General features: G+C 43.5%; 1 protein-coding gene across 1 annotated transcript in view; it reads right to left on the bottom strand.

Moving 5' to 3' along the window:
- The window catches only part of GALNT18 (polypeptide N-acetylgalactosaminyltransferase 18), a 1,615,994-nt gene that overhangs the window by 515,776 nt on the left and 1,087,822 nt on the right, over positions 1-12,396 (bottom strand). The window contains exon 4 of the mRNA XM_086955949.1: positions 4,016-4,199. Coding sequence (XP_086812075.1) covers positions 4,016-4,199 — 184 coding nt within the window. The remainder of the gene's footprint in view (positions 1-4,015; positions 4,200-12,396) is intronic.

The following is a 12,396-nucleotide window of genomic DNA, read 5'->3' as shown; positions in this document are numbered from 1 at the left end:
GTCTGTGAGTGGGAGTGTGAGTGTATGAGTGGATCTGTCAGTTAGTGCCTGGTAAAAAAGTAGGGGGCACATGGGAGCAGGTCCTCGTTCCAGTTCCCTCTGTGGTGGTCCTCCTGTCCAGGCTGCCTGCAATCCGCTACCCTCTGCTGCCTTCAGTTTTGTACCTCCTGTGCAAATTTTCTGCTAGAATTTCTGCCTCTTCTCTCCTCTTTGCTGCCCTCTATTTTGCCTCTTTCGGCTCATTCTGCCTATTATTTTGCCCCTTTCTGCTCGCTCCAGACCTTTATTCTGTGTCTTGCGGCTCATTTCTGACCTCTATTTTGCCTCTTGTTTCTCGTTTTTCATCCTCTCTCTGCTCATTTCTCACCTTTATTTTGCCTCTTTCTGCTAGTGGCAGACCTTTATTTTGCCTCTTTCTGCTCATTTCTCACCTTTATTTTGCCCGCTCCTGCTGGTTTGCGACCTCTATTTTGTCTCTTTCTGCTCGTTTCTCACCTTTATTCTGCCTCTTGTTGCTCGTTTCTCATCCTCTTTCTGCTCATTTCTCACCTTTATTTTGCCTCTTTCTGCTTGTGGCAGACCTTTTTTTTGCCTCTTTCTGCTTGTTTCTCACATTTATTTTGCCACCTCCTGCTGGTTTGCGACCTCTATTTTGCCTCTTTCTGCTCGTTTCTCACATTTATTCTACCTCTTTCTCCTCCCTCCTAACCATTAGTCCACCTCTTTCTGCTCTTCTGTCCTTTATTTCGCCTCTGTCTGCTTGGTTCTGACCTTTATTCTGCCTCTTTTTCTCATTTCTGACCTTTATTTTGCCTCTTTATGCTTGTTGCAGGAATTTATTGTGCCTCTGTCTGCTCATTGCTGCCCTTTATTTGCCTCTTTCTGTTTCTGCTCACTTCTGACCTTCATTTTGCCTCTTTCTGCTCATTGCCGACTTTTATTGCCTCTTGCTGCTTCTTTCTGACCTCCATTTTGCCTCTTTCTGCTTGTTGCTGTCCTTTATACTGCCTCTTCTGCTCATTTCTAACCTTCATTCTGCCTTTTTCTGCTGGTTGCTGACCTTAATTTTCCGACTTGATGCTCATTGATGGCCTTTATTCTGCCTCCTTCTCTTTTGCACATGTCTGACCTTTATTCTGCCTCTTTATGCTCATTTCTCACCTTTATCCTGGCTCTCTCACCTCTTTTCCTGGGACCAAGGGGCTCTGCTGTCTGAAAGCAGGAGCTGTTTGACAGACCCAGGTTGCAGAAAAGAGATTTATGTTTTCAAACAGCTGTAGCTGGATCCAACTCTGGGGGGTGGTGGTCCACAGGGCACTAAATGGCTTGGTGAGGGGGGCCACTGCCCCCTACCATCATACAATTTAGCCCCAAGGAGGTGGTGGTCCCTCGGGCTGGGGGTCCATGCAGACCCCCCTCATTGATGTAATGTTTTGCCCTGGAGAGGTGGTGGTCCCTGAGGGACTGGGGGGAGCTGGCCCGTCACATTATTTTAGTTTGATTTGCTCGGGGAGATGGCAGTCCCCGGAGCAGAAGCGGGCCCAGTGGGCCTACCGAAATACATATTCTTAAGTGCCCTGGGAGGTGGTAGTCCCTGGGGCTGGCAGGGGGCCATACAGGCCCCCTACATTGGTTTAAAAACATTTGCCCGGGTGAGGTGGTGGTCCCTGGGGTGTGGGGTTGCTCTTGCATATATAAAAACCAGTGCCCGAGGGAGGTGGCGCTGTCCGGGGATTTCATGTGCCTTAGGCTGGGGGCCACATATGCCCCCGCTCCAACTTCATTCACGTGCCTTTAGGACCTGGCCCACCCAGGGGTTAATTAAAAACAGTTATTTATACAGCAAATTTGCAAATATTGCAATTTCATTGGATTTTTTAAATGTTTTTTTTGCCTGTTGGGGGTCCCTATGGGACCCCAGGACCAACGTTATGGGGTCAGGGTATTCCTACCCTACACCCTTTTCTTTTCAAAACTTTCTGGGGGGACTCAGCTGAAACCAAGTCCCAAGATGGCTGCCAACACTTCCTGGTTGAAGTGTTGGCAGCCAATCAGAGCTCTGCAGTTTCTTGCACAAGCTCATATGTTTTGCAAAGTTGTCATTGCCACAGATACCACTAACTGTATTTTCTTAAATTTCTCAACAACTACTGCATGGATTCAAACCTAATAATTGAAAGCATGATCTCAGTAACCAACTCTTACTTTCTGACAAATTATTGTAATTCCATCCAGTGCTTCGGGCTGCAGCTATGACTAAAAGTCCTATGGGAATTAACATGGGAAACCCCCTTTTTTGTCCCCGCCCCTTTTGTCTACTCCCAATTGATGGATCACCCTGAATCTGTTCATGCACAACAAGAATCACCAGCACACTTTTTTTGTTAAACTTCATGAAGACTATTCAAACGGTACCAAAGATATAGGCAAATCAAAATGATTTTCCTGAGAAATCATGGTCCCAACAATTACTACCTACAGGCAACTGTGAGTAAGTTGTGTTTCTGTGTATGTGTGTGTGTTTGCAAGTGTATGTTTCTGATATGCATACTTTATTTTCCATAATTTACAGGGATTACATCACTCTAGCAAACTGTAACACTGTAACGTCTTGTCAATTGCCGATTTCCTTATTTCTAGATTGTTAGACTCTACATATGATCGTTCATTTACATATGAAATGCACAAATACAGAATGCTCAGCTCCTTCATAGCACTATGTTTAATCAACATTTTTCCAGGAACGTTAAACAAACTAAGCTAAAGAAGACAGGAAACAAGCTATAATTTAGCTGAATTCTGCAAACAGAAGCTTTAAGCCTCTTACAGCAACAGACAAATGTGGTTCTTATGCAGATCACACCACAAGGGAAGTAGACCAAGATAAGGCCTTTCCCCCCTCTCCTCCACATCCCACAGACCTGGACAAGACAAGGCAGGTAACAAAAACACACTGGCATTGTCAGACCAGAATGCAAAATAAAACTCTCTGCTCATGCTGAGTGGCAAAAAAGGAAATATTTGGCCCCATCCCTTTGTTTAGGAAAAATGCCCCACCTTGCTAAAGATTGAAAGGTGAATATTCTGTTTGAACATTTGGTGTACCAGTGACGTAAGAGATTGACTTCCCACCTTGAATTGCCAAGGTTTGAGAGGGAGAGAGTCGTAAGAGGAATTTGAAAACCCACTGGTTCTCTTCCTTTATGCCCACCACAGTGAGTAATAGGTGGTAGGGCTAGTAACTGCTAACCACTCCCCACAGTGCCCAAGTGATGTGTGAGAGATATGGTTACCCCAAACTTACCTAAGCATAGAGGAGTAAGCAGTGGCATAACATTAGCCCCCGTGGCACCCGCAGTGCGGGGGCCCAAGCTTCAGGGGACCCCCTCCGGCACTGTGCACAGGCTGAGGGCCAACCAACTGAGAGCTCTGATTGAGTATGGGTAGGCCCTCCATGTACTTTGCAGGGAGGCCCCTTCAAGTTTTGTTACACCACTGAGAGTAAATAGCCCCTTCTCCCACATCGTGTCAATGCTGCTCTGTCTTGTTCGTGCATCCTTGTCACACAAAAGTGGACAAGGAGCATAGCATCTGGCTTCTGCCCTCCTTCTTCATGGCCGGTAAAATACTGCTGGCCACAAAGGGGCAAGGCAGCTCTAATGTTTTTTTTTCTGCATTTCTTTTACTCCTTGTCCATTGACAAACAAGTGATGTGGTATTCAGAATCACCTCTCTAACCTTGGGCACGGTCAAGGTTATTGTGCAATACCCATGCTCTAGGGCCAGGTGTGGATGAGTAAAACATGTACCCACCTGTTCCCCACCATTTTTTTCAATTGATCAATTTCAGTAGGTCACTCTGTCTAAATCTCTTTCTTTTCTCCAAAGACATGTGACAATGACTGTGACTGAACCGTCATGGCAGTTTATATACACGGCTCAGATACCAGTCTTATGTTTCTAATATTAGGTCTCTTACGAATAGGATTTATTGAATGAAGGCTGCAGAACATACCATCCAACGTTGAACTCCACGTGGGCATCAAAGAGAGCGACTACCGGGGCAGTGGTTGCCCGCCAGCCACTGACCCGTGAGCGGATCAGACCCTCTTGCTTGGAGTGCCGGACAACCTTGATGAACCCAGGCTTCTGCTCATTCACCTCATTCACGTACTCACTCAGCTTCTCTTTAAGTTCTTCTGTGAATCGAAAAATGAAAGGAGCAAGAGTTAGACACAGGAAACATGTCCTTCGTAACTGTTCAAATCATTGATATTTATGCAGTAAAATAGGTTCAGGTGGTGAACGTGCAACGTTTGAGAAACAATCATGGTGTTATCCAAAATACTTATTTATTCAGAACAAGGGTTTGGAAGATTGCTGTGTTTGAAAATAATGTTTTGGGGTTTATAATAGCCTTTTTCCAAAGAGAAAAAACATACTTTCATAAAAGAAAACTTGTGATTAGTTGCAGTTGAGAAATATGTACTATATCAAAAAATGTAGGCAAAACAGAAGGACACCTCGACGTCATCGTTTTAAAGAAACACAATCATGAGCTGCAATCCAGTTTGTTTAGGTACACACAGCATAAGGCGGGCGAATGCATACGACATTCTTCCACAATGTTTACATTTATAAATGATTTGCTCGTGTAACTTTATGCAGCGTAAGAACCGAGCATACATTTCAACGTTTGATAGCATGTTTACGTGAATTCCACCCCCGTGTGCGCTGTGTTATGACCACTGGCACATTGGTGCTAAACAAAACATTAAAGCGCATAAATAGAGAAATTATCTTTTTTCCTTTTTTCGTGATTAGAGCGAATTTAGAGTCATAGATAACATGAATAAAAAGCAAGTAATCAATCAGGTGAGATTAAACATTTCTTTGTGAGTTATAGATAACCTGAATAAAAATATGGATCAATCATGCAAAATGAAACATTTCTGGAATGTGCTATCATGTGGTGTCTAATGGTAAAGGTCAGAGAGTAAATGTTGTATCCAGGCCCTTATTTATGAGGGCTTGCACCACTGTTGCATCACTTTTTTGTGACGTTGCGGCAGCATAAACAATGCGCCACACTGTGCCCTGTATAAACTAAGTGATGCATCTAGGCAGGTATAATGTATGCAGGGTGGGTATTCCCCCGTTAAAAAGCCTTGCAGAAGTGGCACAGTTAGATCTATGAGATTTCACTGCCCCTTTCCTATGACTTGTCACAATCAGGAGTGATGCAGGGTCTTTTACCTGGAACTCGCCCCATGTGTAATGACACATTCCTGGAGTTGCGTCAGTTTATCGATACACACATGCAATACATCATCACTGCGCGCCAGATACATTAGGATTCCTGATGTGTTTCAATCCTTGCAACATGGAGCCCCAAGGATTTGCAACGATGGCACAATAAAAAGTGTTGCATCACTGTTTTTCCCCAACGTTGCAACACTTTTCATTATTTAGGCCTCCAGTCCTTAAAACTGTTCACCACAGCACACCACAGCAGTTAAGACTCAGGCAAATGAGCGGACCAAAGAAAGTAACCACCTTTGAATGAACACTAAAGCTCATAAACTCTGGTGCTGTGTGTCATACGTTTACTATGTACCCACTGCTCATCAACAGATAGGTACAGTGTGTGAGCATGACTGCCTCACCAATGTTGAAGTAGAGTGCACCATGGCCATTGGTTATGTTGACTAAGTCACTACCAAGAAACTATCACAGTACTCTAGTACAATGACAATATTGCTCAATCCCTTACTTCAAATGTAGGACAACTGGAATATATATATCTGAAAATCTCAATTGTGCCTAGGTTTAAGAGGTGTCATTCTCAATGCCTCTCCCTAGATATCCCTGGGATTACTAGGTTGTTCCACAGTGGTAAAATGAGCTGTGCACATATCTTTAAGGTAGAAGGGGGGTTCCAATTTGATTTTACAACAATATTTCCAAAGACCATCGCCTTCGACAAGATCATCTGATCCCGAAGAGGTGGCGGTCAGAATCGTAGTCCTTCAAGAGGCGGTGCCGAGGCAAGCACCACTGTCGGGATTAGGATGTCCCTTTCCGACAGCCTTTACATGGTGGTGGGACCACCATGAAATGCAGTCGGAAAGAAAGTTGGAGCCCCAAATAGGGCCATGTTCCTCTTGGGGTATAGCAAAGTGGCCCAGGGGGCACATGTACACACACATACATCCATGCATCATGTGCCATGCAACATGGTGCATGGCAGATGGTGCATGAAGTGCATGAATGGCACACAGTGCATGAATGTGATCAAAGTGCTCTTTTACACTGTGGCTTGTGCTGCAGCCCTTTTCCTGGGCCACAGCACAAGCCACAGTGCTTGAGAGCACTTTCTGAACACCGCCTGCTATCAAGACGGTCATGATACCACCCAACAGGCAAGCGGCAGTCCGGCCGCCCAATTTCGTATTCCCTGCCGTGCTGGTGGTCTGACTGCCACCTCCCTGTTGGGTGGTCTCCTGACTTTCTCGATAGTGGGTGGCGGTTTGACTGCCCACTATCATAATCAACCCCTATATTCCTTATAATACATCATCACATCATCACCTTTCTCACAAACCACTTAAATCCTTGGTGCATAGCTTCATCATATGAATGAGGGAGAATGTTTGCAATTCTGTAGAGAAAAAAATGTAATCTCTAGAGCAAAATTACACACATCAAAAAGCTGTAAGATATTTGTCGTTAAAAGATATAAGAAGCAGATTAATACATGTTTTTTTAAAGAGCCTTAGTCGAAACATGCAGAAAGATTCTAACTTTTCTGTAATGACCAAAGTAGTGCAAAAACTAAATTTACTGGTATAAATATGTACTTCGTGTTTGAAAAAAAAGAGCAAAAGCAAGTAAAGCAACTTTTCGTTCTCTAATTATGCTCATTATGAATTGTGACCTGGGGCTGTATTATAGAAGACGCCCAGGGGCACAACATGCGTTTGCGCCCACTTTGGTCACCCCTGGGGCACTTTGGTATTACAGAAGGGGTTACCGACGCTTGTACCTCCCCTTCTGTAATACTGAAAGCGCTGGTGCAGATACAGAGCCAGCACACAGAGCCAGCACTTCCTCAAGAGGGCAGTCCGCGTGGCCCCATGTAAATGAGGGAATCCCTTTGCCTCTTCGCCCGCGCCGTATTATAGACACGGGCGCAGAGGCAAAGAAGCTCTCAGGAGGCGCACTGAGAGTGCGCCACTTAAAAGGTGGCACACTGTCAGTGCACCCCCGACTGAAGCCCTCTGAAGGGGGAAACGGTGCCCCATCGACCCCCCAGACATCCCCTTGCAGGCAGGGGCAGTCATTGACTGCACCCACCTGCAAGGGGATCTCTATTCCCCCTTGAAAGTGCAGCAGGTTGCCACCTGTACTCAGGGCCGGACTGGCTACCGGGCAGTTGTGTGTGCTGCCGCAGCATACACAACTGCCCAGTAGCCAGTCCGGCCCTGCCTGCACTGTGACAACACGGAGCGGCTTCAAAGCAGCCGTTCCGTTTTTCACATGAATGCGCTGACCGCAGGGCAGCACGAGTTTGCGGCTGCCCTGGGGACAGTGCATTCATCATAATACGGTACATTTTCCTTCATTGCGCCGGAAGCCCATTTTAAAACGTGCGCCCAACACAATGAAGAAAAATGCACCACATGTATAAGACCGCCCCTGATCTGCCTTCCCCCCCCCCCCCCCCCCCCACCCCCCCTTGCTGGCTCTGGCATTGTGACGTCAGAACACAACTGCAATACAATATTACAGTTGAGTTCTCACTCATGTCTTTATAGTCAGCGACCGGGTGCGTCACTAGTTGCCACACATAAAAATATCAGAGGCAGGTTTTCATATAGGGATCACAGAATCCCTTGTATTATATAGCCATCCAATAATTAGCTAGCTTAATTTTGGAAATGCACAATGCATAATCAACATCGACATGTCTCCTGGTAATGCATAATACAATAGAAATGGGTACATAATGTGTGCTTCACATTTTATTGGGTTTTCTTTTATTTAAACAAGCAAATTCATTCTTCTGCTAAAGTGAATCTGCGATGTTCCTTACAAATGATGCTTCTTGTGGCAATGGGAACACTAACAATGACTCATTTCTTCTTTAGAATGCGATTCTTTCTGAACAATTAATTTAAATCACCTCTGACTCTACCAGCAGTGAGATGTACTCCATGTGCCATAAGGTAGTACTGCAAACTGCTTTTGCATGCTTCATTCTTGCTGAATCTATTTACATTCTTAAAACGTATTTAGTACATCTAGCAGTCACCCTTTCCTGATTCTGTGTAACCTCATTAATTTCCGTGCACGTTCACGTAAGAGCATGAACGCTGGGAAACCTAATGTGCAGGAACATTTTATGCAGGCATATCGATTTATTTAACATGAATATTCTACTTAATATGAGTAAGATAAAGATACAAGACTGTGAGGAACTCCACGGTGGAAAGAGTTGATTTACTGAGGTTTTCTGTCTTACAAACTACTATATTTTCCTCTACCACAGTCGTGACCTTTTGCTCACAGTCAGCATGCAAGGGTGTTGATTTATCACTGCTGACACACAAAGTTCACTTGCTTTATTTCTTCTACATTAATTTTTCCAGTGAAGCATGTTCATCAAATTAATCTGAGATGGGCTGTTTAACAAGGAGTAGATTACTATTTATTGTGGGGAGTATCTGCTCAATACCCCTCCCACTTCCCCCCCACCCCCACCCTTGTGCCTGGATGAATAGCCACAACATTCAGTATTAGATTGTGTTATTCGTTTAATCACAAAAACACTAATGATACCAAAAACCGCTTTAAGTGATGTCTGAGACTGCGATACAGAGTTTTCGCAAAATACAAAAAGGTATCTTAAAAAACATTACAAGGAGGTCACCTTGTAACTGTGGGATTGCATGGTTCTTTTGTGTTAAATAATTTTATTCATATATATAAATATGATGCAAGAGAATGCACAGTACACATAATAAAAATAATAAAAATGATCAACCATTAATATAACATTAATGACTAAAAACCACCGAGCAATCACCGTAAGTTTGGAGTATATTGGCTCTCTGGGATGAGGTCAGACACCTTTATCTAGGTCCAGCCTCTGTTTTTCTTGGCTTAAAGCAATATGCACACTGTTCGCCTGTTTCACCAAATCCTTTTTTTTTTCCATTTGAAAAACTGTTATTGAGGAAACATGGGCAATCACATCTGACGTATAAAAAAGGCATTAGACAATCCAATTAGAAGAAGTCGGTGAGGTAACATTGCAAGAACACCAAGACTACCAAAACAAGCATTTGCAATCCAATAGTTCTCGCATTAGTTAAATTTTGAGGTATTGGTGTTGCAAATAGCAATGTTTCTTCTTGGTATAAGTTCGCAATTAACCAGTGGTTGGGGGGCCTGAGAAGAAAATAAGCAAAGCAAATACATGCCATAGAAAGTAAACTGCTGCATTTTATGGGTTCCTGGGGGGTATGGGAGGAGAGAGTTGAAGGAAAGAGAGGAAGAGTGATGGGGTCAGGTGGGGAGACAGTCATAGGGCAGATAGACGGAAAAGAGAGAAACAAGAGGGCTAAAATCTGTAGAGAGGCATATTAAAGTTGTGTGCTACACGTTTTTTTTTTTTTTTAAACAGAATGAATTCCATACAACCCATGAGTGTTAAGGTGCAGGCAGGTGGGACGATAATGCAGCCCTGTGATGTTGAAAAGCACACTGACAGCATATGGTTTTAGATGGTGTCCTGGTACATTGGGGGAGTTGGGGAAAGTAAATTCCAGGAATGTCGTTTACCCCAAAAAAACAAATGAAACTGAAAGCGTGCACGGTGCAGCACTGAAAACAAAACGAGAAGCGGACACCAATATTACACTTGGTGCCTGTCTGCTTGGAAAAATAAATACAGGTGGGTAGAGCTGAGGAGCGAGTGCAGGAGGGGGGCTTTTTTAGAGTGGCTGGAGCAGGGAGTGAGGGGACGCTAGAGACGCAGCGTGCATGACCAGCAACAGACAATGGGTGGGTGGGGCCTAAGGCAGACAGGGCGTGCACCAAACCCACTTCCAAAGAAGCCTAGCAGAAAACCAACGACTATAGATTTCGCAAGCGAGCAGCTGCGCTGCAATGCAGGCGAGCCCTAAAAATGACAAAGGCATGACTTTCAAGATGATTTTTGCATTCAGTTTCCTTCGAGTATTGTTATCATTAGGGTATGTTTGTACTGTCATGTTGAAAACATAGAAGGAAAACATGTTCTTAATAATCGAAGAGAGGGAAAAAAGAACATTGAAGGATGGAAGAAAGAAGGATAGAGAACTCTGGTTAGTCCACATAGTGTGTGACATCAGTACTAAATATTGCACGGGAGTCAACACATACAGGTGACAAACACTAAATTACACATCAGGATTGTCAGAAGTAGTGTAAAATATGCATTATAGTGGTTTATTATTCTGGAGGTAACTCTCAAAAGTACCCCATAGTTTTCTAGTATCAGACAAGGAGAGTGACTTCCAAAAACATGTATTTATGGTGCTTCTAATGAAGCAGATCCATGCCCATCAGGTATGGAAGGAGATATTTGGAGAGAACTTCCATTTGGCAAGGATACATTTGGTGCCTATAGCCAACAGGAGGTCAACGAGTTGAATGTCAGCAGTGGGAAGTGTATCTTTTGTGAAGAGTCATGTGTCATTTGGTGTGGTTGAATCAATGGTAAGGTGTATTTTGTAAATCTTCTGTATCAGTTCTTGTATTTGATGCCAAAGAGGACAAATATAGTTACAATTAGAAAGCATATGTGTGATATTCCCATTAGCAAGGTCATAGTTCTAAAAAAGATTTGAGTCAGAGAGCCCCAATCTATGAAGTTTAGTGGGAGTCCAATATACATTGTGGATAAGCTATAGACTCATTTGCGAAAGGGCTGGAGTGATCTTCCCTGGAAAGGGAGAATTCCAGATCTTAGGCCATGCAGAACTGTGGATATCTTCTCCAGACTGTGATTTAATATTCACACTCCATGCACTTACGTTCTTCCTTGTCACTTGTGGACCAGGAGTCCAGGGAAAAGTATATATTTGATGCTACATGTCGAAGTTTTGTGAAGTTGCCTTGAAGGCGTGGAAGAGTGGGAGAGTGATTGAGGTCTAATCTCATTATTCCAGCTTTTTTTTTCGACAAGGTGTAAAAGTCCAAGTTGGAGAGTCTATGTTTATATTGTAAGGGGTTCGCTAGGGTACCTAGGTCTTTAAATCCCTTTCATTGTCACAGTGTTCCATATGGAGCGTTGGCCCTCTATTTTAACATGTTTGTTGAGCCAAAAGGAGGCCATATCAGATTTGGGAGGTTTCAGCAGAAGTTTCCTATCTATAGCAAGTAGCGTGTCCACTGTGTCATGCATAATAGATAGTAAATGTTCTATGTTGAGCTGGTCAACATTGTGGATCATTTCTAGGGCATAAAGGGGGCACCTAGGTCACTCTCTTTAGGCAACCAAGTTTGAGGTAGTTGTGGAAAACCACCAAGCGCCTTGTCTACCCAAAAGGCCTGTTGATATCATTGATAATTTGGGAATTTAACACCTTCATCCTTTTTATCCATTCTGCATTTTTTGAGAGCAATACTAGATTCATTATTTTTTCCAGAGAAGGTCACCTAGGAGGAAGCTAATTGTTGGCATATACATCAGATTTATAGTTTCCAGTGTACCCCATCAAGTTATACATTTATGGGACCATTCTGTGATTATTTCCTTAAATTAGGTGACCATTTTGTTCTTGTTTAGTGTCCGGGATTCTCTAAAGTCTATCCCTAACCAAATGTATAGTATTTTAAAGTATTGTTCTGCCATTTTGAGACCTGTTTCCTGAATGCGCGATGGGAGACAATGAACATTTAAATAACTTATGAACTCAAAGAGAGACTCATTTGATAGTATGAAGAGAGCAGTGATAGAAGGCAACCCTACCATGTGCCTTGTAAAGTAAACATCTTTGAGGAGCAGCTGTTAATTTGTACTATAATTCATGAATTGGCCAAAAGGGCAAAAGACATCTTTATAAAATGTTCCCCTAGACCAAATTTAAGTAAGGCCGTTTTTTCGGAAGGTCCACAAGACTTCTCAGTGTCTACGGCTAAAGCAGCAGTGGGGGAATAAAGAGATGTTGCATTTTCTAGTGTGTGACATAATGGGCCTTATTATGATAGCGAATGGTCAGACCACTGCCTACTATCATAGTAGTCAGTAGACCACCCAACAAGCAGGCAGCGGTCCGACCACCCAATTACAATGTGACCACCGGGGTGGTGGTTGCAAAGTACACATTTTCATGGCAGCTTGTGCTG

Source organism: Lissotriton vulgaris, chromosome 2_1, assembly GCF_964263255.1.
Source record: "Lissotriton vulgaris chromosome 2_1, aLisVul1.2, whole genome shotgun sequence".
NCBI lineage: Eukaryota > Metazoa > Chordata > Amphibia > Caudata > Salamandridae > Lissotriton > Lissotriton vulgaris.
Note: the sequence above shows the minus strand (reverse complement) of the source record. Positions and strands in the feature narration are given on the sequence as shown.